The sequence below is a fragment of the Fringilla coelebs genome (assembly GCF_963513975.1).
Source record: "Fringilla coelebs genome assembly, chromosome: 21".
NCBI classification, from domain to species: domain Eukaryota; kingdom Metazoa; phylum Chordata; class Aves; order Passeriformes; family Fringillidae; genus Fringilla; species Fringilla coelebs.
In genome coordinates, this window is record NC_140047.1 from 9856234 (window position 1) to 9884112 (window position 27879).

At 44.9% G+C, this 27879-nt stretch overlaps 1 protein-coding gene across 3 annotated transcripts; it reads left to right on the forward strand.

Moving 5' to 3' along the window:
* Nucleotides 1-1110: 1110 nt before the first annotated feature.
* SEC16A (SEC16 homolog A, endoplasmic reticulum export factor) lies at nucleotides 1111-27859 on the forward strand. Of its 3 annotated transcripts, none has more exons than XM_084219826.1 (31): nucleotides 1111-1220; nucleotides 5212-9018; nucleotides 9558-9700; nucleotides 12021-12106; nucleotides 12800-12929; nucleotides 13781-13979; nucleotides 15001-15172; nucleotides 15587-15729; nucleotides 16156-16217; nucleotides 16428-16566; nucleotides 16825-17067; nucleotides 17288-17385; nucleotides 17865-17946; nucleotides 18102-18219; nucleotides 18440-18551; nucleotides 18778-18883; nucleotides 19338-19478; nucleotides 19574-19687; nucleotides 20286-20487; nucleotides 20679-20918; nucleotides 21576-21664; nucleotides 22046-22204; nucleotides 22453-22530; nucleotides 22751-22807; nucleotides 22980-23091; nucleotides 23393-23530; nucleotides 23607-23707; nucleotides 24092-24166; nucleotides 24780-24839; nucleotides 25733-25807; nucleotides 26220-27859. In XM_084219826.1, the coding sequence occupies exons 2-31, from the start codon at nucleotides 5284-5286 to the stop codon at nucleotides 26286-26288; spliced, it is 7278 nt and encodes a 2425-aa protein (XP_084075952.1). In that variant the 5' UTR covers nucleotides 1111-1220; nucleotides 5212-5283; the 3' UTR covers nucleotides 26289-27859. The 3 variants fall into 3 exon arrangements, with proteins under 3 accessions (XP_084075952.1, XP_084075954.1, XP_084075953.1); XM_084219828.1 differs by having other exon boundaries at nucleotides 15061-15172; XM_084219827.1 differs by lacking the exon at nucleotides 24780-24839.
* Nucleotides 27860-27879: the final 20 nt, after the last annotated feature.

A 27879-nucleotide genomic window follows, 5' to 3' on the forward strand; every position in this document is an offset into this window, starting at 1 on the left:
AGGGAATGACAGATATTCTTCTGGTGGCTGGAAAGGGGCTTCACCCCCCTAAAAAAGCTTCGTGTTTGTGGAAAGTAAAGCTGCAATTCACGGAGTGAAGCTGATGGAGGGTCTGGAGCACCAGGAGTGGCTGAGGGAGCTGGGGGGCTCCGCCTGGAGAAAAAGAGGCTCAGGAGGGAATGTTTTCTGCTGCTTTTGGGCTTTTGATTCCCAAAAAGCTATTTTCGTGGAGTCACAGACTGGTGTGTGTTGGAAGGGACCTTCCAGATCATCTCATTTCTCCCTGTCCATCATCTCTCTCCCTGTGCACATCTCCCTGACAGGAGCATGGACACAAGGGACAGGGTGAGAGGAAATGGCCAGGAAATGGCCTCCATTTTCCCAAATTTGATTTTCTCATTCACCCATAGGAAGGGTGGCTAAGCCTTGGAACAGCGCTGGAATTATCATCCCTGGAGTGTTTAAAAGGGCACACGGATGTGGTACTTGGGGATGGGGTTTAGTGGTGAGCAGGGCACTCGGTAATCTTGGAAGGATGTTTCAGCCTTAAGGATTCTGGGCTTCGTTCCTGCTTCTGCTGCTGTCGGACGCGTGCCCCCCAGGCTGCCCCAATTAATGTGCCTTTCCTAATTAGGCCCCCACGGACGTAGAGGACAGGAGCTGGCCCTGCCGGCTCTGTGAGCAGAATCCCATTTCCCGTGTCCATACGCTCGGATTTCTCAGCTCCAGCAGCCCCGGGCAGCCCCGGCCCGCGATGGGCAGCGGCTCCCCCGGCACCGGCGGCGGACCGGCGGAGCTCTGTCCCGCCCTGGCGGCCACCCGCGCCACTGCACCCGCACCGGCCAACCGAGGGTACCGGGACCTGCACGGAGCCCTCACGGGGCCGCGCTCCGCCACTCCCCGGCCGAGGGGCGAGACCGCGGCGGCACGGGGGAGGCACCGGGACGAGGTGCCCCAAACGGGACTCGAACCCGCGACCTTCCATCCCGCAGCCGCCCCAGCCGAGACTCGAACCCACGGCCCGTCCCGCCGCCGAACAGCGACACCGCCGGGTGCGCGCGCCGCCGTGACGTCATCGCGCGCCGCGCCGTGACACGTCGGCGGCGGCGGCGGAAGCCCGAGCCGGATGTGCCAAGATGGCGGCGGCCGGTGCTGGGGCCGTGCGGGGCGGCGGCGCCCGCGCCCGCTGCTGAGGGGCCGCGGCCGGCGGGGGCTGCCAGGTACTGCGGGGCGCGCCCGGAGGGAGGGCCGCGGGTCCCGGGTAGGCCGTGCGAGCGGCGCCGGGCTTGAGGTGCGGGCCCCGGTGTCCCCGGTGCCCACCCGGCCGTGCCTCAGCGAGGGCCTCAGGGCTGTCGCAGCGCCGGGAGCCGGCGGGTCCCGCAGCCCCGGGCTCGGCCCCCGGCCCCGCTGGGGCGGGCCGCGGTGCCGCGAGGAGGGGCGCAGGCGCTGCCGCAGCCGCGGGCCGCGCTGCCCGGGGCTTTTCCCGCAGGGTTTGGGTCGCTCCGGGCGGTTTCGAGCGGGGCGGCGGGACAGGGATGCTCCGCGGGGCTCCGGGGGTTATTCCGGGGGGTGCGGCGGGGAGAAGGTTCCACTGATGCTGGCTGTCGCGTATCCCCTCCGACAGCGCCGGTGCCGGGTCAGGGCTGTTTTTGCGGCTCTCAGGTGCCCCAGGTCGGTGCAACTGGTGCTGACTCAGGAGTGCGGCTGCCCCGAGCCTCGGCACCGCCGGGCTGCAGAACTGGCAGCCAGGCTCCTTTCAGAATAAACGGGAGCGCTTTGTGCTGCTCCTGGCCTTTTGGTTCCCAGTGAGCTGTTTTAATGGCGTCACGGACTGGTTTGGGTTGGAAGGGACCTTAAAAATCATCAAATTCCACCCCCTGGCATGGCAGGGACAGCTTCCACTGGTCCAGGGCGCTCCAAGCCCTGTCCAGCCTGGCCTGGGACACTTCCAGCGATCCAGGGGCAGCCACAGCTGCTCTGGGCATCCCCATCCTTACATGGAAGGATTTTTTTTTTCCTGATAACTCATTAAACCTGCCCTGTGCCTGTTTAAAGTTGTCCCGCTGCTACATTTTAACAGGATAACATTTGTAGCTCTGGTTGCTGTTGAGGAAAAGCCCGGTAGGAATCTGTCAGGAGAGGGAATGATGTAGAGTGTGTTCAATCTGTCACCCACATGTGTGCAGATGTGCAGCTGTCTACATGAGATAAAACTGAAAAAGTACTTGCTGATTTTAAAGCTGCAAATCTCATTTTTCCCAGCTGTTCCTGTATTTGAGATTGCAGTGGGTTGTTTTTTTGGTTTTGTTTTGGTTTTGTTTTTTTTTTTTTTTGGTCACTTTGTTCTTACTAGGAATCCGTGTATGTGAATATGTTATTTATTGTTTGCTTCATGTGTGAGGATGAGAGTTAATATTAGTCCTATGTAACCTGCTTCATGGGCATAGTTATTCTGTTTAAGAGTAATTTATTTAAATAGGTTTAAATTAATTGCCCCCAAAGGAATTATTTCTTTATAGATGAAGCTGCAGAGCTCATCTGATGAACTTACTTTTATGGCCTTGTCTAGAGGGTTTTAATCTTTTTTTCCTCTTTGGCAATGTTTTTTTGGTATACCTGGAAACACCTTCTGCAATTGTTACTCCTGGTGACTCATGCTTAGCAGGCTGCTCTGCTTTATCAATTAATAAACCAGCTGAAATATGAGAATTTCCAAACTATACTAAGCAGAGGTGGATTGCTCTTAACTTGTGTAGTTATTTCTAAATCCCTTTAAATCAGCATTTCTGTTAATCCTGGATAAGGCACAAGGGAGGGTCAGTAGCACTGAGTTATCTTCTGTTTAAATTACCTGACATGGACACGTTCATTTTATTTGGACTCAGTTCCTCAAATCTTGCTTGCTTTTACTACTGTGTGCAGTCTGTTAATATTAACTTTGCTTCTGAGGAGGCTGATCTCTCATATTGAACCTCTGTCGTGCACCATCAAAGATCCTGTTAGAGGAATGGCAAGTTCTGCCTTAAAGCAGGACTTTACACTTATTTTTATTAGCTAATTACTGGTACCGGCTGTTACAAAAATATGGTAAAGTATTAGGATTTTTTTTTAATAAAACACTGCAAGGAGTAAAGTCCACATTAGACACTTGGAAGTGGGTATTTGGTTGGATATTTTGTGCTCAGCTGCATTTTAGAAACAACTTTTCTATGAAAAACAGAGCTATTTAGTAGATACCAATATTTTAGTCAGTGAAGTTTGTGCTTTCCAGGACATAAATGCCTTGGCAGATGGTTTAATTAGCTTATGTCCTCCCCAACCCAAAGTATGCTGCATAAACCCATGTTTATTTAGAGGGGAGAGAGGAGTTTTTGAAATCTGGTTAATACAACAAAGAACATGATGGAAAAGAAATGGGGATGCCCAGAACAGCCAGAGGTTCCTTAAGCATCTGGAAATTGGGGTGGGTGTTCAGGCAGGATTTCCTGGAAACGTGGTTGGCAGCAAGGCTGGTAGGCATGGCCAGCTGGAAAACCTTCACCTCAGGATTGTAACAGGAGAAAAGATTGCAAAGTCCTGAAGCCTCTTTGTAAGCATTCCTAGATGGAATTCTGCAGCTGTGCTTGGAAAAGAATGGCAAAGGCACCTGCAAGTAATGCATGAAACTGATGGAGCTCTAATGCCTCTGTTGAAATCTGTTTGGTGTTGTCCTTCCCATCTTAATAGCACACAGATTTCTGGAGTCTTGACTCTAGATATGGCTGTGGAATATCTAGAGTGGATATGGGGGAGAAATTGAGGATCTCTGTTAACCCTGAAAGGGGGACCTGTATTATACACAGGGTGTTGGAGACATTTTTCTTTAGGAGAAGTTGTACTGCTGTCCAGTAAAGTGTGCTGTCCACTTCAGTGTGCTTTTTATTGGAATTTTTTTAGGTATAAATCTTCATGAAATTCATGTAGTATTTTTGATAACAAGAAACCAGAAGTGCTTTGCATTTGAACTTCTCTGTAACTATTACAGTTTTGTTCTGATTAGTAACATCTGACTTTTTTGGCTTCCCGTTTTATTACTCTTAATGACAAGATGCTGAATCTTAGAAGAACTCCAAATCAGAATTGCACAGCTTTTTTCTTTTATCAGCAGAAATGTATCTGGTGTGGAGCAATTGCTGTGGGTACTTCACTCTGCATATTATAAACAATATTTGTTGTGTACTATGAGAAAACAAGATTATCATGTGCTGCTAAGGCTTCACTGAGCTCCACTGGAAATTGATTAATTTCTCTGGTTTGTCAGCCTCCATCCTCCCCAGATTGTTAAGAGGTGATAAAATTGAAAAAGACACCTTGATGAATTGACTGAACTTCCTGTGTACCAGATTCCTGCCTGGTATTGTTTGGAGCTGGGGCTGGATTACTTCTGAGCGTGTCCTTTCCACCCTGAAGTGCAGCTGTAACCCTGATACTGTGCCAAAGTCCCACTGGTGTTAAAGTGAGAATGGTCATTGATAGGTGGGGGTAGTTGATTGTTTTTCTATCCTTAAATGCACTTTTGCTATGCAGCATGGATCTAGAAGAGAGAATATTTGTGATGAAGATGCAATTGCCTTTCTCAAAATAAATAACAATACTGTGTCACACGATGTTTTCCTGGTTAAACCAAAAGTTTAAGGGTGATAACATCTGATGGATTCCTTCTAGGGATGCTTCTCATCTTACCTGTGAAAAGGTCCAGTCACGTGGAGTGCCAGTGCAGCAGGGCTGAAGATCATCTCTAACAGAATTAGAGTTAGATAATGACTTCTCAACCCTTCATAATTAAATTGAGCAGGGCATGGTGCTGCAGGCTCTCTTCCAGCCTGGTTGCTGTCCTGCCTGTGATGCAGATTTCTGGGAAGTGTAACAGTGGGATGCCACTGCAGGGTTTGACACTAGTATGGGTCTGAACTGTGTTTCATTAGTCTTACTTGGATCTATTTAATAGAATTTTTAAATAATAAGCACTGATACCACACAGCCTTACACTTCATTAATGCTGGACTGGATTTAGAAATACAGTGGAGTCTGTCAGTGCCTTATGCATTCTGAAGAAAAGGGAGATATTTTCCACTTCAAATTCTTTGAGTGATTTTGTTTCTAAAATAGAAGTTTCTTAAGTGCTGCACATGTTGTGAGAAAGGGAACTGACTTATACCTGTGTTGTTTCAGCAGGCCAGAAGAAGAAATCTCTGAACTGCCTCGGCGTGTTTTGTCACCGTGTGACCCTGCCAGGAGGCCACCATGCAGCAGCCACCGCAGCCTGTCCCTCCGGGGGCAGCTCCTCCTCCTCCTGCCGGCGTGGCTCGCAACATGTACTGGAGGAACAGCCCTCTGAGCAGGCGGGCAAACGCCGCAGCCGCGCCGGTGCAGCCCGTGACAGACCCGTTTGCCTTCGGCAGGCAAACCCCGCAGGGCTCCCCCTTGGATCATCCCCCCAAGGGCAGCGCTCCGGTGGCGTTCCCACAGCCAGCCCTCGTGCACCCGCCGCCCGCCCGTGCCGGGGACGGCCCTCATGGACCACACACCTCTCTGCCAGCTCCTGTGTCTCAGGCAGGGATAGGCACCAGTAGCTTTTCCAATGTTCCAGTTCCTTCTCCGTCCCCGGGGTATGTTATAAATAGTGCTGCAGAAGGGCATCCCAATGCTGATGTAGGACTCCGTGGGCCTGCAGCGCCGTTGCATTATAACCCAGGAGCAGCAGTGGAAAATTCTTTCAGTGTGCATCCTGGAGTGGTGTCTGCAGCGAACAAACCTGGAGCTAGACAGGATGTTGGCAGAGATCCAAATGATGCAGCTTCAGCGCCCAACACAGCAGCACTCTTCCCACCACCTCCCCAGCAGCCTGGGCCCCAGTGGAGGCCTGTCCCAGGGAATCTGCAGTCTCCAGTTCGGAATTTTGTGCCCTATCCTGAGCCGTCTCCTCAGACTGACGTTCATAACATTTCTCAGCCTTCCGTCAGCACTTCTCACCCTCCTCCACACACAAATGTCCCACAGGGTCCTGGGCACCAAGGAATTCCACAGAACATCGTGCAAGCGCCTTTACCCGCTGGTTGTGAGAAGAATGGCAAAAATGGCCCTGCAAACAGCAGTCATCACATGAACAGCATCCAGCCTGGAAATGTGTTTAGGCAGAACACAGACATGACTAACCCTTGGTCAAACCAACCTTACCAGGAACAGTTTTACCCACAGCCACCTTTGCAAGACTCCGGTTTTGTCCTTCCCACAGCTCAGGAAAACAACCCCAAAAACCAGTCTCCTGCTATGTCTGAAACGTCCAATAGATCTATTCCCACAGATCGAGATCCAGGAACTCTCTCCATGTTTTTCAAAGGGGATGAGGCAGAAAATGAAGAAATACTTTCATCTGAAAAAAAATATGTAATGGAGAAAACAGAGTATGATGCCTGTCAGCAAAATTCAGCCTCCCTGTATCACCAGCCTGTGCATCCTCAGCAGGTGGCAACCAATATTCTCTCTCAGGCACAGCTGGGTACAGCTGGTGAGATGGTACAGAAAGGAACGGATGTCCAGTACTTCCCTAAACTTGTCAGCCATCAGGAGGCACAGGCTGCTAAGCACTCTCTGTTTGCTGGTGATGACAAGGCACAGATAGGTGACCCAGCTGCTGGATCCCAGTACGAAAATGTGGAGAACCTGGAGTGCATTCAGAATCAGGAAGTGCTGCCAAGTGAACCACAGAACATCAGCACTTCCTCCCCTGCTGCTGGTCCCGATCCGTACAGGTACGGATCCTTCCCGGGTCAGGTGCTTCCCAAGAACGCTGCTGTGAGCCATGCTGAAGGAGGACCAAACTTGGAGGCACCTGATTCCTTACCTCACCCTGGCCGACCAGACAGCGTCTCTTCCAACTACAGCAGCATCAGCCACAGGAGCACTTCCAGCTCTGCACGGCCCCCGGAGCAAGTCGGTACATTTATCCAGCAGGAAATTGGGAAGCCTGATGAGGAATCCTCTGCCAGCTTCTTCAAACAGATTGACTCCTCTCCTCTGGGAGGTGATTCAGGTGAGCTAAACCTCAGCAAGAACTACCATGGCAATCTATCCCAGCCTCCCACTCCAAGTCCTCCTAAGCCTACAGGAGTGTTTCAGACAAGTGCAAATAGTTCTTTTGAACCTGTGAGGTCCCATGGAGTTGGTATAAAACCTGCAGAGATTGACCAAGCAAAGATGGTGGTTGAATTAAGAGAGAATCACTCAAACCAAAAGAATATCAAGAAGAACACAGCAGTGCCTGCTGCATCTCCTGGCAATCTTGAACAGCCACCAGATAATCTGGAAACAATTTACATGCCTCAGGTACACCCAGGGCCTCTTGCAGGCGCTGGGGAGGCTGGAAACACGCTGCACTCTGGACCTGTTGTGGAAAATATACAATCAGTATCTGAGAGACGCTCCTCAACCAGAGCTCAGGGAGCAGTTAAGAAGTGTGATAGCCCAGCAACGACTTTATGGGCTCACAATGAGTTACCAAATTTTGGGGGAAATGTTCTCCTAGCTCCTGCTGCTCCTGCAGTGTATGTACCTGCCAAACAGACTGTGGAAGTCATTCAGCCACCAGAAGAAGGCCTGTCTAATCAGCAGCCATGTAAACCAGGGACTATTGCTGTGCAGCACTCCCAGGATGGAAATATAGCTTTTGAAAATCTTGAGAATCCTCCCAAAATGGGAGAAGAGGAAGCACTTCAGTCTCAGGCAAGTTCTGGTTATGCAAGTTTATTGTCTTCTCCACCTACAGAGTCTTTGCAAAATCAGCCTATCCTGATTGCTCAGCCTAATCAAAGCTATAACTTGGCTCAGCCAATTAATTTTTCTATTTCTCTATCTAATCAGCTAAGCAACAATGAAAACAATCAGCCAATGAAGGACTCTGGAGTTGGGGACAAGCCTGCCATGGGTCCCCAAAGTTCACATGCTGGTGGGGAAAACATGCCGTTACCTGTGATGCAAGTTGGATCTCTCTTAGTTAATGCACTTCCAAATACTAATCTGTTAAAACATAATTTATTGCAAAGTCCTGTTAATTCTTCTGATGCTGCTTCTAATCAGCCTGCAAACTTGCTTATGAAAACGCCTCTTAATTTGACTCCAGAAGGGCAAAAGAATGTTAATGTGGAAGGCTTTGTTCCTGAATTTCCTAGCAAGCCAGGGTCTAACTCATCTGTTTCTCCTGGGACAAATCTTCCCAGTGGAAGTGCAAGTGGCCTAGTCCCCCCTGTTAATTCCATAGCACAGGCTAATAATTCTGCAAATCAATCAAGTTGCAAAGAAGCTGCTGGCGTGCTGGACTTCACAGTGCCGCGGACGTTGGAGAAAAGCAGCACAAGTAATTCTGTCCAGGTGCACAATCAGTCACCCTCTGGTGCTCCAGTCCAACAGGCAGCTGGTGCTGGTCAGGTGCGTCCCGAGGTGCCTGACAAACAACATTTCTATCAACAGGTGACAAAAGATGTGCAGCACCAGGCTGCAGCAGACCGAGCTGCACAGGGAGCGCTGCCACCCCAGACACAAATGCAAGCAGCTCAAATGCAGCCACCAACATCTGGGCAGTCTTCAGTTCCTCCAGACTCCCAGATTTCCACAGGGGCTAAGGCCATGCAGCAGGGAGACAGCCAGGTGCTAGGTAACCGTCCCCAGCCTGGGGGGGCCCAAGAGACAGGTTCAGCCCAGCCAAGGTACGACCAGACGAGTCCCGGGAAGCAGCCGGTGTCGGAACAGCCTCCAGGTGCTCCAGCTGCCACAGCCCCTCCTGCCAACACTGCTCAGGCAGTGCCACCCAACGGGCAGCAAGACCTGCAGCGTCCACCCCCTCCTCAGACCCCTCAGGAAGCCTTTGGTCCACCCCAGAACCCTTACTACTACTACAGACATCCTTACGATGCTTACCAGGCCCCATATCCACCACCTTATCCACCTGCAGACCCCAGGACAGCAGCTCACCTTTATTACATGGTAAGTTTCTATTTTTCCCTTTCTTGCCCCTTATTCCTCATTTTCATTTTTGAGTTATGAATTTGAGCAGTCGTGTCACGATCAACATTCAGCAGAGCATTCCCGTTAAGTGTTTAAGTGTAGGGAAAATCCAGACAGCAGTAACAAAACTGCAAAGTAACACTGCAAAGATTATGGAAACTTTAGTTGCTGATTCCAATTCCACTCGGCACAGATGTCAGCTCATAGCAGTTAGTTTGGTTCTTTGGAAAAAGTTGGCAGCCCAGGTGCTCAAACTTGGTTCCTATCTGCTGCCTGAATTATTGATGGTTTAGTAGAGAGGTAGAAATGCCTTAAGCCCAGACATAATGAGGTTTTGTCCCTTAAGTTTAGGATATTCATAACTTGTCTATAACTTCTGCCACAAAAAGTAATAAAAGTTCAGCTGTAGTTTATTATATCTCTTCAGGTGTCACTGCTGTTGGTGTGAATGATGTTTTTTGGTTTGAACTGTTAGTTGTGGAGGTGTGAAGCCTCTTCCCTTGCCTGTGCCTTTGCAGGAGGACAGCTATGGGCAGTACGACCCCCGGTACCGGCATTACGACAGCAGCGCCGCCTACATGGAGCCCGGCAGCTACCGCTACCCCGAGCCCGAGCGGCCCAGCTCCAGGGCCAGCCACTGCTCTGACAGACCTGCCTCCAGGTGAGTGATTCCTCAGCTGAGGCAAGATTTGGCTGACCCAAAGCAGGGAGTGTGGTGGTGCCTGTTGAAGTTTTACAGCATAAACCACAGGGAGGAATTCAAAACCTTTGTGTGCTGCCCTAGGGATGGATGGTATCAAATGCCGTGTCTGGGAAGGATACAATTCCCCAGCCTTTTCTCTTGCTTGTTTTTTCCTTTCATTCAGTTCTTTGGGGGTTGTTGGTGTTTCTGCCAGGCAGGAACTCACTGTGATATCCTCAGTGCTGATGTTTGCTGTGAAAGAACAGTGCTGGTCATGGGGTTATTAATCAATGCTCATTTATTTTCTCCCTTGCACTTAAGCAGGGGCCCCTCATTCTGTTAATGAATGGCAGTTTTGCACATCGGGTGGGATTTGCCTTGCAGCACCATGGATACACAGTGGTTCAGGTGCTCAGAAGAGTGTGGTGAGTCAGGTGACAACATCCTGGTGCTGTGTCAGGTCCATTTGTGTGACAATTCCCTCAGCTGGGGATAAGCTTTCCTCACAGAGCTCCCAGAATGTGGTCTGGGTGGCAGAGGTGCTGTCTGGGCATGTCCCACCCACTCATTTCACTGCAGGTTTTGATTAGGGAAACTTAAAAGCCTTGATCTGTCTGATTAATATAAAATAAAGAGAGAGGGGACCAATGTGTTCAGATGCTATTTGAAAATGTTAAATAAAAGCAGGATTAAATCTCTACTCAAGCAAGAAGCAGCAAATTACCTTGAAGTGATTGCTCCTTTCTGATGATAATTGTGTAAGTTATTTTTATGAACTTCAAATTAACGACAAAATGTTACTGTTGTTACCTGCTGAGGGGTTTGCAGTTTCTAACAGAGAAACTCCTGTTACCTGTCTGGAAATGATTAGACCCTTTGTAGTGTTTGTCTGTTGTTGGTAGTTCACTCATGGAGCAGTGATCAAATTACAAATATCACATTTCGTTTACCATCTCCAGAAGATTATAGATGTATTTTGGTCTTGAGGAGAACGAAACAATGGCTGTAGCTCCATGTGATAACTTTTACCATTTTCTTAAGTGAATTTAAGTGTGCTGTGAGCTCTTGAAATGAGATGATAACCTCTGCTAGCACTTCCTGGTGTGTACTCTGCTGAGGTGCTATTTTTAGAAGGGGTTGAAGTTTCTGTACGTGGCAGTGGGCAGATCAAAGGCTGTTAGAAGTGGCTGTGTCAGGGCTGCAGTGTGAGTGCCAGTGCAGTCAGCCGGGGACTGTGGCGTGGAGCTGCAGGGCAGCAGAGCTGTGTGTGTGTGAAACTGCCCTGAATGATGGCACAGCAGCTTTGTAAACTCTGCTTGGAGAAAGGAGTAAGAGCTCTCTGGAGGAGCCTGGGGAGACTGGTTGGGTGGCCAAACCTGATCTGATAAGATCAGACCTCCTCTGCAGAGTGAGTGCTGCATTAGCAGGCTTCCCACACTCCTGGACTCGCTGGGCCACTTTGCAGTTGCCACTCTGAGTTGTAGGACCAGTTGTAGGGGAAAGGTGGAAGTTTCCATCACTCCAAACTGGCATTAAATACCTTCAACTGCTGTGTGTGTGCCCAGGTGTGTTTGTGAGATTCCTGCACCTGTGTAGGTACAAACATACGTGGATGTATACATATATATACATTTATGTGTGTCCACATTCATGTAGACACTGCATTTTTCATCTAACGTTCATCCTCTGGCTTCTTTCAGAAATTCTAGGATGATGACCTGAAAATGTTGTATAATAAAGGCTCACGATATTTCAAATAATGGCCACATCTTTCTTTTTCTCATCAGAAGAAATCATCTTTTTGTATGCACTGACTCTTACTTTGCTGTGTTGGTTTTAGCCAGGTTTTTGTGCTTGTTTGGACAATCAGCTCTCTCAATGAGTATTTTCTTCATCATGAGCTGTATAATAAAATACTGTTAAATTTGGGGGAGCTATTATTTCTTAATGAATTGTTAAATTATCGACTTCTCTGTTGAGACAGTTCAAAGGATGCTAATTATAGCAGTAGTTTTTGTGATTAATTGTCTGTAAGTAATTAAACTTATCACCAAAGCAGTTTATAAAGCCACTAAATTATTGTATGCTAAAGGCTGACAGCTTTCAATGGCACACAACAATTTAGTGCTATATTGGGTTGTAAAGTCTTAATTTTATGATTCCTTGGTTTCTTGGAAATGCATTATTTTTACTATGCAACTCTGTCTAATCAATTGTGGCATAGAGTTTTTCCTACCTCCTGCTGAATTTAGATGAGAAGGAGGTATAACAACTTTTATACATGTGTGCTTTCTTTCAGGCAAGGGTATACAGAAGATTATTATGGAAAAGGTGGATGGAGTGATTATTATTCAGGCTATTACCCAAACTCCTATGATTATGGAGGTAAGGTGTCCAAGAGAACTCTGATTTTTTTCCATAGATTTTCCTCACTCAAGCCTTCCGTTTGCCTTGGCTTTGTGCAAACTGTCCATTGTGAGGGTACAGAACAGTTTTGTTCCACGTGTTGCAAGGCTGCCTTTCACTGGGGTGTGTCCTTGGTGTGTGACCTGGAGGCAGACCTGTGAAGTGAATTTTAGGTGGGTGTAAACAGAAGTTGACTCACAACTGGATTTTGGTTTTGTCCATCATTATCTAAGTGCTCACTGAGACATGCTGGCGTTGGGAGTCTGGAGGTAATTGCTTGTGTAGTGCCTGGGAGGGTTTTAAGCAACATCTGTCCACATCCTAAGAAGTTTTGCTTGGCACTCTGCAGAGTGATCACAGAGATTCTGTGACTCTCATAACAAATAGTAGTATTGAAGTTTAAATGTGTTAGAAAAGACCTGATGGCAAGCACTGACCCCTCAGGAATAACTAACTCTAATAGCCATGTTTCTCTGAAAGGAGTGAAATTGGTTTTTTAAGCTTTTTTTTTAAATAAAATGAGTGGACATATTTATGCTGCTTTAAGTACATTTCTTTGGACTTGCTGTGTGCTTCAGGACCAAACCAGCTTGTGATTAGAGAGAAAGGAGCAGAAAAAGATTATAGGCAAAACCTACCAATACATGAACCATTTCTTTTTCTTTTCCAAAGATCCAAGTCGCTGGGAGCGATACCCATATGACCCCAGGTACAGAGACCCCAGAAGTTATGACCAGAGGTACTGGTATGATGCTGAACACAACCCTTACCAGAAGAGAGAAGCATATCCATATGGCAGCAGGTTTGTCCAGTCAATCCACGTTCTCCCAGTGCTCTTTCCAGAGCTGGGGCAGCAGATTCTCTGGAGCAGGCTGTTAAAATGCAGTATTACACATATTGCACAGTGTAGTTGCTAGTGTGTGTGTGTTGCTAGTTCTTTCTGTAGCTTTAACATAGGTCATTGAGGGAAACCAGATGAGCTGTCACATCACTCTGAGAGAGGGATTGAAGATAGCAGCACTTGTTTTTAGACCAGTTGAATACCCTGTGGGTTTTTAGAGCACACTCTGAGTATAATGTTGGTCTTGATCTTGAATAATCTGGATGAACTCTGTGAAGGAATGTCAGTTTGTTTACTGTAACAACAACCTCAGTGTAGGCAGATTTAAGAGCTCTTCTGGAGTGAGGTCCTGTGGTGTTACATTTTAGTTAAATGGTATGCTCTGTCTCACCCCTTGAAAATGTAGAAAATGTAAGGTTTATTCCCAGCCTGTGATCCTCCCCTGAATTTTCATGGATCTGTAATCCCATTGGCCCAGGTCTTATTCTGCGCCCGCCTTGAATCTCCCTGTTAAGCTGTGCAGGGGAGACCAAACCTCTCTTGGCCCTTTTCTCCCTAGGCTCTCCCTCTCTCCCCCTCCCTTCTCCCTCAGACACCATGCTGCTCCCGGGTGTGGGACCCCAAATAAACCCTCATCTAACCAGCACCCTCAGAAGCCGTGTGGAGTGTCCTTGCCTGCCTGCTGCTACCATCAAACAGACAGCTTAGGGGATGCCCCGGGGATCCCCCAAACCAACTGCACCAAGGTCTCCAGTTTGCCTCCCTCATTCCCGTGGGTGTCTGAGCTCATCCCTGCTGTGTGTGCCCCTCAGGAGCGAGCGATACGAGGATAACTGGAGGTACGACCCCCGTTTCACCGGGAGCTTTGACGACGAGGCGGAGCCGCAGCGGGACCCCTACGGGGACGAGTTTGAGCGGCGCAGCGTGCACAGCGAGCACTCCGGCCACAGCCTGCGCAGCTCCCGCAGCGTGCACAGCCACCACAGCAGCTTCAGCTCGCGCTCCCAGCAGGTGAGCTCCAGCTGCACACCCCACCTGCCACCTGCTCTGCTGGGGCTGGCTTTCTTGTTTTCTGATAAGAAAATATTTCAGGGCTTAGCACGGGGAAGGAAAGCTTTATTTTCAACACTTTCATAAGCTAAAGCTGTTTTGTGATGTAGTTTTGAACTTAATGTTTGTCACAGTTGTCAGGAGAACTTTAAGCAAAATGAGCACTCAGCTGTGCAAGTTGCCACACACACAGAAATGGAAAATTTCCTCTACCGAATCCATTAGCTGTTTGTGAGAGCATTGCCTTCCCTGTGCCTGGCTTTGTGTCATGTCGTTTTTCTCATCGCAAGTTTGGTTGTGTTACTGAACTTGGGGTGTATTAAAGGACTAACTCATAATAGTATGATGTTATTTTGACTTTAAAAGCAAAAACCAAAGCTAACTGATAACTCATCCGCTTAGACCACAAGTACAGATACGTTCAAAGCTCAGAAAATATTTGGCTAATTTTTGAGGTAGAATTTTTGCCCATGTAATGGGTTATTTCACTTGTATTTGGTTCATCATGTTTCTTGGAAGTTTAGGTACTGTTCCAGTCCAAATTCCAATTAATTTAGTAATGTTTGAAGCAGTATTGGAAATCATTAAGGCATTAATCTTTAGGCACCTGCTGTCATTTGATATTTGTTGGGGTTTTTCAGTTGGGATTTTCTGTCTGATACAGCAGAGGTGAACATTCATCCTGACCCACAGTTGTTGGTAACAGAACTGGTGCTATAATCTTAACTTTTCACACAAGCACTTAGAAATTCTTTTGTGAGAGAACTGAACATGCTTGGATGTGAACAGATCAAATGATGGTAAAAACGCTGGGGGAGAAGACAAAATGATTAATTATCCCAGAAGGGTCTCACAAGGAGGCTTTCTGCAAGGCTGTGGTGCAGAAAGCTGGACTGGAAGCTGTCAGGAGGGAATGCTGGCTGTGTGCAGTGCTGCTTGCTGTGTGTAACTCCAGCTAACCTGGCTGATGTGCCCTGCCTAGAGCCAGCTGTACAGGAGTAATCAGGATCTCACAGGCAGTGCCTATGAACCCCCTGCACAGGCAGTGCACGCAGATTATCCCTACGGAGGCTACGAGCCCAGCTATGATGGACAGCAGCCCTTCCCAGACTATGGCTACCCTGCTGAAACAGGCTGGTCAGCTGTGGAACAAGGTATGGAGCAAGGGGAGGGAGGGAAAGCATTGCTATAGATACAAAACACTTCTTCCTCTGGAAAAGCTTTGCCAAATTGTTGATGTCAGTGTAGCTCTTTGAAGATGTGTTATATGTTTGTACAGAGATGGCAGGAATGTGTCTGATACTAACAATCAAAACCCCTGCATTGAAAAAAATAACTGGGTTTTTAAGTTCTGGAGTTTAGTTTTGTTATAGTTATTGCAAACTTCAGGTTTGGGACTTTGGGATTATAAAGGAACTGATTGTTTCTTACAAAGTTCTGCCAAATTCAGTAATGGGGTGTTTTCCACTAGCACTGCAGGATTATTGAATTGGGTAAATACATCAGCAAGTTTGCATAGCTGCAAGGCAGGTTACCTATTCTTATTTTATCTTTTCTCCCCATTTCAGCACCTTTAAGGCCCTCAACACCTGAGAAATTTTCAGTGCCTCATATCTGTGCCAGGTTTGGTCCTGGGGGCTTCTTAATAAAAGCACTGCCAAACCTGCCTTCTGAGGGCCAGCCAGCTCTGGTTGAAATCCACAGCATGGAGGTAAAGTTTAGAAGGAAAAATGGGAAGTAATGGATTAAAGGTCTTTCTTTTGGAAGGGAAATGGGGAACTTGAATCTATAACTTCCTGATTTCTCTTTTTTTTATGTCAGTGCATGTATCTTTATCTGTTTGGGCTGTAATCATAAGTTAAAACAGTAAATTTAAAAGTTCCTTTCCTCTGAGAGCTGATTTAGTCATGATGAGATCATCCAGCTCCTTATAATTTTGTTCAGGAAGATGTGCAGAGTAATTGCCTGTAAAGTAGATTTCATAATTTATCATCCTTGTGCAGGTTGTGACAAAGTCACCATTTTAATTTTGTTTAAGAGGCTTGATTACATGATGGGTCATGTTCATCTCTGGGGGTTTTATCAGTAAAAGTAAAATTTAGAGTTACAAGAATTTCTTATGGATTTTGTGTTTTAGACTATGTTGCAACATTCTCCAGAGCAAGAAGAGATGAGAGCCTTTCCTGGTCCTCTTGCTAAGTATGTTCCTACAGTTTTCAGAAATAACTTTGGTACTTTCAGAAATTATTTCTTCATTGCAAATTACAGGATTTAAGCTGACTTAAAATATTTGTGGCTTTTCACCTACTTAAATAATACATGAGCTTTATGAGTAATCACAAATAATGACCTGAATGTTTGCATTTGTCTCATTTTAAAAACTTTTTTCTTGTTTTTTTTTTCTTTCAGGGATGAGACCCATAAAGTGGATGTTATTAATTTTGCACAAAGTAAAGCTGCACAGTGCTTTAAGAATGAAAATTTAATTGACAAAGAATCTGCAAGTCTTCTTTGGGACTTTATTGTACTGCTGTGCAGGCAGAATGGGGTATGTCTCACTGCTGGAGTTTTTATCTGTCCTAAAGTGTTTTGTACACAAATGTTTTTTGTGCAAAGATCTGGAATTTGTGTTCTAGTCACTGATCTTGGAATATGTCACAGACTGAAGGAATGTGTAAACTGGGCATTCACCCTCAGCTGCACAGAGGTGCTGATGTTCACATATTGCTTTTGAAGTGCCAAATAAAATGCAGGCAGTGTTGAAATAACAGATTTTTCAATTTTTGTTTCCTCTCCACACACACAGACTGTTGTGGGAACAGACCTGGCTGAACTTCTGCTCCGAGATCACAAAACAGTGTGGCTTCCTGGGAAGTCCCCTAATGAAGCAAATTTAATTGATTTCACTAATGAGGCTTTGGAACAAGTGGAAGAGGAATCTGGTGAAGCCCAGCTCTCGTTTCTCACTGATAATCTTGTAACCACAATTGACAGTTTTGAGAAGGAGACTGAGAGATTCAGGGAGTTGCTGCTTTATGGCCGTAAGAAAGTGAGTGCCTGTGCTGCTACTTATATTTGTAATGCTTGCAGTATTTTGTGGCACTGTATTGCTCTGATACAGAAATTTATACTCTACAGCTCATAATCTAAAGCAAAATTATAGTGTGTTAGCTTTTATCTAAACATACTTTGATTTGATCACAAATCACTACTGTTTTTGTGTGTAATATTGAAGCTATTCCCAGAAAACTAATTTGTGTGTGTATTAGGATGCTTTGGAGTCTGCCATGAAGCATGGTTTGTGGGGTCATGCTCTGCTCCTTGCCAGCAAAATGGACAGCAGGACACATGCAAGAGTGATGACCAGGTACTGGGTTGCTTTTTGATTAGTGAAATTTGGTTGCCTGTTCTGCTAATGAGGTGGAGAATGTCAAAATCATGGGTTATCCGTAGTAGTTCATGCAAGAACTACTGTTACTTATGCTTTAATTTTACCTGTGTATTTATTTGTTAATTATTACTTTTTATTCTGGGGTCTTCTGGCTATAAATTTAGAGTTGAGAAGTTGTTCTCTGCCACCTGACCCACTTAAAGAGTATTTGAACAATGTCATCTGTGGCCTTGCTTGGAAAAAAACTGCAAAAACTCAACTGTCAATATTGTTGATATTTTACTGGTTAATATTTTGAACATCATCCACTGGGTAATTTCCTCTTCAGTGTAGTATTTTCACACAGCACTTCCTTCTCTTGAGCTAGGTTAGATTAATTGCCACTGAGAGCTGAAGTACATTTTAACTGCTTACCCCATGTCTGTGTTTTGTTTTTCTCTGCAATGTCTCTGTAGATTTGCCAACAGTCTCCCAATTAATGACCCTCTGCAGACTGTTTACCAGCTCATGTCTGGAAGGATGCCAGCTGCATCCACGGTAAGATTCACTGGGAGCTGCAGGGAGGAGTGGAGTTCCCAACAGAAATCTTTCTCAGAATGTCAGAGAAGTTGTTCTGGTCCTTTTTAGGTTGAAGCACTTAACCATGCAGAGCTCCAGTCACTGATTTGATCTAGTAATTCTTCTAATTTTAGTGCTGTGGAGATGAGAAATGGGGAGACTGGAGGCCTCATCTAGCAATGGTGTTATCCAACTTGACCAATAATATGGACTTGGAATCCAGAACCATTGCAACCATGGGAGACACTCTTGGTAACTCTTGGGGAAGGGAACAGGGTGGTGACTGAAGGAAAAGCTTTGATTGCTCAGCCTATTTTTTTGAAAACAGGCAATGTCTTTATAAAATATAAAGTGGAGCAGTTCTATATGGGCTTGTCTCTATTGTGAAGGCATTTGAGTGCAAAGCCAAACAATACAGGACACTGAATGTGCCCCTGAAATATCCTGAGCTCTGTCCTTTATTTCTCTACAGCTTCTAAAGGCCTGCTGGATGCTGCTCATTTTTGTTATCTTATGGCCCAAGTTGGGTTTGGAGTTTACACGAGGAAGACAACAAAGCTTGTCCTAATTGGATCAAATCACAGGTTTGACTTTCTTTTTAAACACAATTTTCTCAATGCAAAAATGAAAGTTTGAAAGATGGAATTGCACTGTTCCCCTTATCCTTACTAGCTGGTTTTGAGGTAGCTATCCGGTGTCCTGTCTTGTAGAAGTGTTTGATATTTTGTGTCTAACAGAGCTGTGTGTATGACAGTGACAGATCTGTGTTTGTCAGCTCAAATAATATTTCTCTTCTCCTGTTTGAAACAGCTTGCCGTTTTTAAAATTTGCCACCAATGAAGCCATTCAAAGAACAGAAGCCTATGAGTATGCACAGTCCCTGGGAAGTCAGCCTGGCTGCTTGCCCAATTTCCAGGTGAAGAGCTGTTCCTGTTGTGGTTTGGTTTCTGTTTTGGCAGATGTCATGCTTTTAATCTCTTATGTGCTGTAGTCAGTGGGGCAAATATTTTCTCTGTTAAAACATGAAATGTCCATGGATAGTAATGCTGTCCATGGATAGCTGTTTTCCTGTAGTCATTTCATTTTCATTTTTTTCATCTCTACATCCTGAACTTCTGAATTTTAACTTTTTAATTCTGTATTCCAGAAGAAAAATCCAGCAGAATTTGCTAGCACTAGCTGTAGATAAATAGACACCTTCCACTGGATGCATTAGGAGGTGGAAGAGGAGAATTGAATGCTTTTTCCTTAAATTTTAGATATGATAATGAGATGTCTGAGCTTTCAGCTGAAATGTCAGAGTGCCTTTTATTTGTTACCACCCAGAGTGTTGTGATCACTTGTTCTATTTGTCCTGCTTGCCTCCCCAGGTTTTCAAGTTCATCTATGCCTGTCGGCTGGCTGAGATGGGCCTTGCTGCCCAGGCTTTCCACTACTGTGAAGTGATTTCCAGAACTGTCCTCAAAGATCCACACTACTATTCCCCTGTGCTGATAGGCCAGCTAATCCAGGTAACACGAGGAAGAATGAAGTGTTTGGGACTGGATATTGTAGGTGGGAAGCTGTGGCTGATGAGCTCACACTTTGCAATGGTTCCTTTCCTCAGATGTCCTCCCAGCTGCGCCTGTTTGACCCTCAGATTAAAGAAAAACCAGATCAGGAATCTTTTATTGAACCCCCCTGGTTAGTGACACTTCGACATGTGGATGGACAGATCAAGGTATGGTGTGTGTTTTGCAGCATGAGTTATTCCCTGTAAAGGATTAGTGTAAATCCAGATTTAAAATGGTTTTGTTTACACTGCTAATCACAGAAACATGGGAAATGACCTTATATATTCAGGTCCTAAATGGCAATGTTATGGTGTAAACCAAGTGAATTTACCACACTTCAGTGCCCTGAGATTCAATACAGAATAATTAAAGTTATGAGAGACAGGTTTTTCTTAATACCATAATGCAAGGAGAACTGCAGAACTCATTAAGTTGCAGTAATCAGGGGATCTGCTTGCCATAAAAATATCTCGTGTGTGGATTGGTGTTGCTAGATTATAACAGTGGAAATAATTATTGTCTATTTAAAGAGCTGTGTTAGAAATTGGGACCCTGAACTAATTAGCTGTGCTTCAATTTAAAAACAAATAAACCCTTCAGATTATTGGTTGATCTTGGCCTATAAATGGCTGACAATTCGTTTTTCTTTGACTGAACACTAAAAAACCATTTTCACACCCAAGATTTCCTTTGCTTTGTGTTCACTTGGTTATGAACTGAATGTCTGGTAGAGATGAGTTCATAATATCTTGTTTTTTCCTGCAGGAGGGTGCAATAGCCTATAACACAGACAGATCCACCCCCCCTCCCTATGAGTGCAGCACTCCCAGCTCAGAGCTGGACCGTGCCAGTCAGTGTGATGGGGGAGGTGGCCGTGACGTGGGGCCAGGTGCTGAAAATGCCTTGCTGGCATCCTTGTTACCCAATATGGCTCAACAGATGCAGAGCGTGCAGCTGATGCCTTCAGGTTGGTGTTTCATATCCTTTATGGCAGAGAGAAAACAAAGGTTTTGGGTTTCTGATACAAGAAACCACTGAAGAGGCTGGTTGGAGCAGGGAGATTTCACTTCTGCATTGTATCATTCATAGGGTAAAAGGTTCACACTGGAATTTCTGCTTAATTTTAACTGTGGGTTGTTTTTTTTTTTTGTGCTGCAGTACCTCAGGCTGTCCTTGATGGCTCAGCCTCCATGATTCCTCCTGGTGACCAGGGAAGTGTCCCCTTCTACCCAGTGGCTCCTCAGCCTCTTGGCCCAGGACCTGGCTTTCCACCTCAAGGATTTTCAAATCCCTATGGAACTGAACCATCCCCACTATATTTAGGGACAGCACTACCCCCTGGAGGGCCACCACAAGAAATGGAATCACAGCCAGAAGAGCAGACAAACCTGGAAACAGGTCTGGCATCTTAATAAACAGCTTTCCTTCCTTGGGAAGTATTTGAGGAAATAATTCAAAATATCTCAGTATTTTAAAAATAGTAATGTTTTGGATAATGAAATTTAGAAGCACCATGTGATGGTATAGAAACATCTGTAGAAGGTTGTATTCATCCTGCTTTGTTGGCCTACCTTAAAAGACTCAGCAGATCATGATTTAGACCTTGACAGGTAATCCCTGAGTGCAGTGAGATTGGCAGTTCTGTTTCCAAGGGATATCTGGGATTTCTGCCTCTGGACATGAGTTTCTAGCACTCTGATGAGTTTTAACTCTGTTACAGCAGAGCCTGACACATGTGGAGGAAAGGAAACTTAAGTTTGACAGAGTTTGAGGTGTGAGGAACCTTTAACAACCATCCTGATGGTTGAGTCCCTCAGCCTGCTCTGGCCTGTGTTTAGAACAAACACAAACCCAGAGAGGAGAGGGAAAAATCACAGCAATAGCAGGTCTCATTCTTTAAAAGACCAGGTTCTCCCTAGAAGTCAGCTCATAACTGGTGAAAACTTTTGCCTTAAAACTATTGTGGGGCTTGGGGGCTTTGGTGTTTATTTTGGTTTTTTGGTTGGTGTGTGGCCCTGCTAACATAATCTGGTTTTGTTTTTTTTTTTTTTTAAGGAATGCAGAGAATTGCCCCAGAGTCTCCTTCACAAAACTCCTTCCCTGAGCAGAGAGAAGATGATTTCTATGGCAGGATGGCTAACATGGTATTGTTATTTCACACATTTCTTCAGCTGCATTGCAAACACAAGAGGATCTGGGGGCTCTGTTTTGCTCTTCAGCAAGACTTGAAGCTTGGTTTTTAGAAGTCCCCAAAGAACCAGATTAAATGTCTTTGTGTGGAAAATCTTGATAAAAAATTAATGCTGTGTCAGATATTTATCTCCTTGGTTATTATTCATTTATGTCCTGGCTTTATATCTAGCCAGACAGCAGGACAAAGATCCATCTTAGGGTTTATTTTATATGAACTTTTAGATCTGTTCTGTTTATGGTATTTTCAAAGAAGGGTTGTTTTTAGCAAGGTGGAATGTGATCCATCACTGCAGCAGTGACAACTTTTGCTTTCCTGTGTATTTGTCACCCAGGGCTATGGGCAAAGGTCCCGAACAACCTCAGAGTCCTCTGCTCATTCTGTGGGACGAGAGAGATCCAACTCTGCAGCCAAGCAACCCTCTCCTCCTCCCCCTGCTCCTGCAGGGAAAGACACTAAAAAAGAAACAAAAAAGGAGGCAGCACCCAGAAAGGTAAACTTTCTTAGAAAGGTACCTACAGCTGCAGGAGATTTGTTCGTAAATGTGATAACTCCTGGTTCACTGTACTTAAGTCCTGACTAAACTATTTCTACTGCTTAGTTGCAACTCTGGGCTCAGAGTTGAAGTCCCTGGCAGAAAATGTGTTGTTGCATGAAAGTTTGTTTTATCTTGCCTGCAAAGTGAGACAAGAATTGACTGAGAGGGAGAGAATTAACTGAGAAGATTTGATTTGTTTTTAGAGTGGTGGAACCTGGTTTCGCTGGCTGATGGGAAAAGGAAAGAATGAGGCTCACCTGCCAGATGACAAGAATAAATCAGTAAGGCCCCAAGAATCACAAAAACCTTTATATACTTGAATTTTTTCCTGATGTTCTCCTGGATGACAGATGAACATTGTTTTGATGGGTAACAGATGATTGTAAAACTTTGAAGAATATTCTTATTCTAAGACCAGCTTTTAAAAAAAGTTACGGTTATATTAAACTTTTTTAGCAGCTTGCTTTGAGCTCTTTGTTTTTGACTGTGATTTTCTTTTAGATTGTTTGGGATGAGCAGAAACAACGTTGGGTTAATCTGGATGAACCTGAAGAAGAGGTAAAAATCCAAGTCCTCATGATTTCTCTAAGTGGAAAACAAAAATCTGTGTTTGGCACACAATTTTCTTTAGTCTGTGATTGTCTCTTAAGAGCTACTTTTTACTGAATTTGGATTAAAATGTGCTACATCAGACAATGATGTGATTGGATTTTTTTTTGTCTCCTTGCAGAGTAAACCTCCTCCACCCCCTCCAACAGGATTTCCTAAAGCTGCTCAGGCTGCTCCCCCTGGGCCTGGAGGCCCACCTGGTGCCTCTGTCAATGTGTTCTCCAGGAGAGCAGGTAACAGCCAGCTCTGATATTTGAAGACTTTCTCCTGCATAAAATATGAAGGCAGAAGTTTTGACTTTCCCTGGCTTGTTTGGGAGCAGTTGGCAGCTCAGGGGAGCTGTGGCTGTTGCTGGCTTTGCTCGTGCCCAGCTCCTGCACTGCTGTCACAGTACCGTGACTTGGGTATTCCTGTTTGTGTCCCTGGGGTGTTATTTCCTGATCCTGAAAGATGCTTTAACCAGCCAGTTCAAAGTAGACACAGGCATGATAAACACAAGGGTTCTTTCTGTTTTTCTGCATGTTTGTGGTTTAGCTGGAAGCAGAGCCCGTTATGTGGATGTCCTGAATCCAGGTGGAACCAAGGCAAGTGGTGCTGTTCCTGCACCATCAGACCTGTTTGCCCCCCTGGCACCCATGCCCATTCCTGCCAACGTGTTTGTTCCAAACTCAGGTGTGTGCATAGGATTGTGGGGAGGCTTTGTGGCTGTTCATGGGGTGTGTTTGGCTAAATCCCATTTCCTCTGTAGTTCCAGGGGAATCCCAGCCCATGGAAGGGACTGGAGCGGCAGAGCACACAGCAGCTGCAAACCAAACCAACACAGACCCTGCTGCAGCTGTGGAACCAGAGGTGGGTTCCCAGGGATGTCTTGTAGACAGAACCCAAAGTTCTGATTCAAACCCCCTTAGGATTCTGAGCAGCAGTTTGACAGCCACAGTCCATAAAGCATGATGTTGTTACAGGGTTTGTGGTTTAACATTTTACTTAAAGAACAGGAGAAGAGAAATACAAGTGAAAATGGAGGTGGGAGGTTGCATTTCCTAATTTGACAGGGCTGCAGCTTCCATGGGTGCAGGAAAAGGACTGAGGACATGGGAAGAGTGTTGCACTGCACATTACACCTGCCTGATGTGCTGTAACATTGTTCTGCCCCTCTGGGATCTCATTTCTAAGGGAAATGTGGAATAGCCTTGTAGTAATGATGATAAACAGAAGTGCCTTGTTTTCCTTCAGTACTTAAACCCTGCAGCCCTTCCTCCTGGATCTGGACTTCCTGTTCCTAACCCTGATGGCTCCCAGTCAGGCGAGGTAAGGCTTGATGCAAAGTATTTAATTAATGACTTTTTACAGTTAATTGTAGTGGTCTTACAATGGGCCATTTAAAACAACCAGTAACTGATTCAGTTGCTGGTAAGTAGGCAAGATGTGATATGACTGCCTCCAGAATTATACAGGAAAGACCTCTAAGCCCATATGAGAAGTTCAGCCTCCATGTCCTACATTCTGTGATCTCCTTTTCCTGTATAGCTACTTTTAAAAGCCTTTTTCAGAGTAAAATATCAGGAAGAGTTGAAGGGTCTCTTCTTGCCTCCATGCATGCGTATAATTTCACTAATATTAAGTGCAAGACGCAAGGAGAGCAAGTTGCTGTGTGCCAGGCAGAGTAACATGACCTTTGTTCCTACTAAATGTTTTCTATACCTACATAATTTTGTGCTTTAAGAAGTCCTTTTGATTTAAACTAACTTCTGGCTTTACGTTTGTTTTTGTTTTTTGTTTTTTTTAACTTGAAGTTGGTTTAACCTTTGGCAGTGAGACTTTGACAATGAAATAAAACAACTGAAAGCTTGGGGCAGTGACATGCATGACGACTTTTTTTATTTGTGTTTTTTTGTATTTGTGTGTTCTTGCTGTTTTGTAGCTTTCGCGCTCTAGTTCAATGAGTTCATTATCACGTGAAGTAAGCCAGCATTTTAATCAGGTACATGTGGCTGGCCATTCTCATTTATGTTAACTTATTTACTTTCCCTCCCTCCCCTCTTTATTTTGCATTTGCTCAAATACTAATGCTACTTTTAGTCATTTCCCCCTCATTTCACAGAATTGTCATTAAAAGTAGATCATGATGTAGTGTTCCTTTTTACACTCGAACAGGGTCTTCAGTTTTGTGTATTTATGGGAGTGCATGTAATCCAGGCATGCTTTTTATTTATGTTCCTAAGAGATTCACATAATTTCATCATCTTATTTCTGGGATACTAAAGAAATCAGTTGATTTTAAACAAAAGAAACCAAACATCCTCCAACAAAACCAAACCAACCTCCTAAAAAGACTCAATTCAAGCAAAACTTGGTCATTCTGCTGCTGCCAGTCTCAAATTGGTAATAAACCATTTGCAAAAGTCCCTGTAAGGAATTAAAGGAATGCTTCATCTCTGCTGGAAGTTCCAGAGCTGTGGGGTCACCACAAAGGGGTGACAAAAGCCTTTCTGATATTTGTTAATAAAGCAAAACCCTGACATAGAATGTTTATTTTGGGGCAAGTCCTGAGGTGTGTACTAACAAAGGCAGAAGGTACTAATTGAGTGGAGTTGCACTGGTGTCTTGTGATGGTTTTGCATGCTTTGGACCTGCAGAGCTATTTGCAGTTGATGCATGTGCCACTGTTTGGCCAATTCCTACATTCAGCCAGCCCTGTTCTAGATCTGGATGCAAACTGTACCAGCACTTTGGAGTTGTTCCAATAGGCTGCGCTCTCCATGTTGTTGGCATTATTCCTGTGAATATTTGCTCTGTATAACTTAGCAGACCACATTTGAGAGGCTCTGGAGTTCCTCTCTGCCCTTGTCTAATTTCAGTGTTTTCTCTTCCCAGCCTGCTGCTGTTCCACCCTCGGGGGCACCTTCAGCAGGGGCGGTACCGTTCTACAACCCCTCTCAATTTGCACAAGTGAGTCAAGGCCTCATCTTTCCTTTCCCTTATCCTTATTATCCAACAATTCCCAGAGAAGCTGTGCCTGCCCCTGGATCCCTGGAAGGGTCCAAGGCCAGGCTGGGCAGGGCTTGGAGCAGTCTGGAACAAAGTTGTCCCTGCCCATGGCACGGAGTGGAATGAGGTGGTCTTTAAAGTCCCTCCTGACCCAAACCAGTCTGATCCTATTCTTTGAACAAAACATGATTTTGTGCTTTATCAGCTTAATCTGGGTTGTTGCACACAGAGTGTTAAATGTGCACTAAGTTCAGTCTGGCATCTATTCAATTTAACAAGTTCCCATTCCAAACTTTATTCCAGATTTCTTGAATTTTTGTCTCCAGCATTACACTTTTACAGAACATTTTGTTTATCCCTGTTCTTTTTTCAGTCTCCTGCAGCCACTGGAAGTTCAAGACTGGGAAGAATTGGACAGAGGAAGTATCCAACATTGAAGTAGAATACAATGGCTTTGTATTTGGAGTCCTTATTCACGTTCTGAGTATGCACAGAACTCTTCAGCCTTATGGCACGTGGTATCAGCTGCAGTTGACAGGACAGAAATCTGATGATGAGTGATCTTTTTCATGCTTGCACCTCATCTACGCAAACCATTACCAAACATGAAATATATGTAACTTTTCCTTTTCAAAACCTGGCTAGAAATAGCTTTGCTGTGATAAAGAATAGGCACAAGAGAGGAAATAGTTGCTGTCTGTTACAAAACCTGTTTGTAAATTGCATAGGCAATTTATTCCTTAAGTTTATTTTAAACCTTCCTAGCGTGACCTTCTGAGACATAGTTTCAGGGATTCCTCAATTTCTGAAGGATGCTCCCCTCCCAGCAGGGGCTTAAAAAAAAAAACAAACATGTCCACATTGTAAGATAACACTGTGGCCTTAAGAGGACCATGCACAATCAGCAAGAGTGTGGAACCAGAGGTGTTCCCCTGGGAGAGGCTCACCCAGGAGCTGCCTCATGCTGGTTTGGTTTTTGGGAGGCGGGAGGGGGCCACAGCTCATCCAAATAAATCGACTTCTATTGAATGAAAACTGTGACTGTAATCTAATCCTGATTTGATTTGGATCTTTCCTAGTCTGTATGTAGTTTGTGGTTTAGACTACCTGTAAAGCCAAGTGTATAGTGGGAAGGAGCTCTGTATCATAGCCAACGCTGTTCTCTTTGACGAGTGAGTGTTTGTTTAAGTGCAATACGGTTACTTTGCTTTCTCTCAAACTGCTGGCACTCAAGCTGGGGGGTAACAGCTTGAAAGTTGTTTATTTTTTTCCTTTGGAGAGTGCCAGAATCAGTGTAATAATCCGTTCTTGAATCTCCCTTACTAAAATAACCAAGGTCTTAAATAGCTAACAGCTAAATTTCGTACTAAAAGTAGACGAATTAGACCTCTAAGGTGGACTTCAAAATCTTTAGGTTTAATATAGGAAATTTTGAAAACCATGGTATGCAGCATTTATATTCACTGAAGAATCTGAATTATCTGCAAAGAGAGAAATAAACTTTAAATATTTATTAAATCATTAGGCCATATTTTATTTAGAACTTGCCACCAAACTATTTGATTTTACTTGAATTTCTGCCCAAGAGTAGAAGTAATACGAATGTGAAATTGCCAGTATTTGTCCCCAGTTGTTTTTTGTTTGGTTTTTTTTTTTCTTTTCCTGGATAACACCACTTTTCTAAGATTGTGATAGCCTTATCTATGTTCCAAAAAGTTTGTATGCAGCCCAAGTAAAACACTATTTGGGGGGATTAGAAACCTTTGTGTGCTGGTCCATTCTCAATTCCCAACATGGACAGCAGCAGTCAGTGTGGTTTACTTTTCTATAATTGAAACCTAATCAGACACTTGGCTTTCCTCTAGTCCAGCCAGGCTGCTGATTATTTTCTCCTTTCAGTAGAGACTGCCAAACAACTTCATTCAAGGAGGCTCTCCCTGAGCTGGGAGGGCTGTCTTTCCTAAGTGTAAGATTTGACACTGTAAATTCTTAAATAAAATATTTTGCGCTCTGGAGCACTTTCACATTTTACT

Coding starts and splice junctions, on each gene's coding strand:
- SEC16A (XM_084219826.1), top strand. CDS start 5,284: ATGCAGCAGCCACCGCAGCCTGTCCCTCCGGGGGCAGCTCCTCCTCCT. Junction 19,688..20,285: donor ATGTGGATGGACAGATCAAG/GTATGGTGTGTG, acceptor TTTTTCCTGCAG/GAGGGTGCAATAGCCTATAA. Junction 22,531..22,750: donor CAGATGACAAGAATAAATCA/GTAAGGCCCCAA, acceptor ATTTTCTTTTAG/ATTGTTTGGGATGAGCAGAA.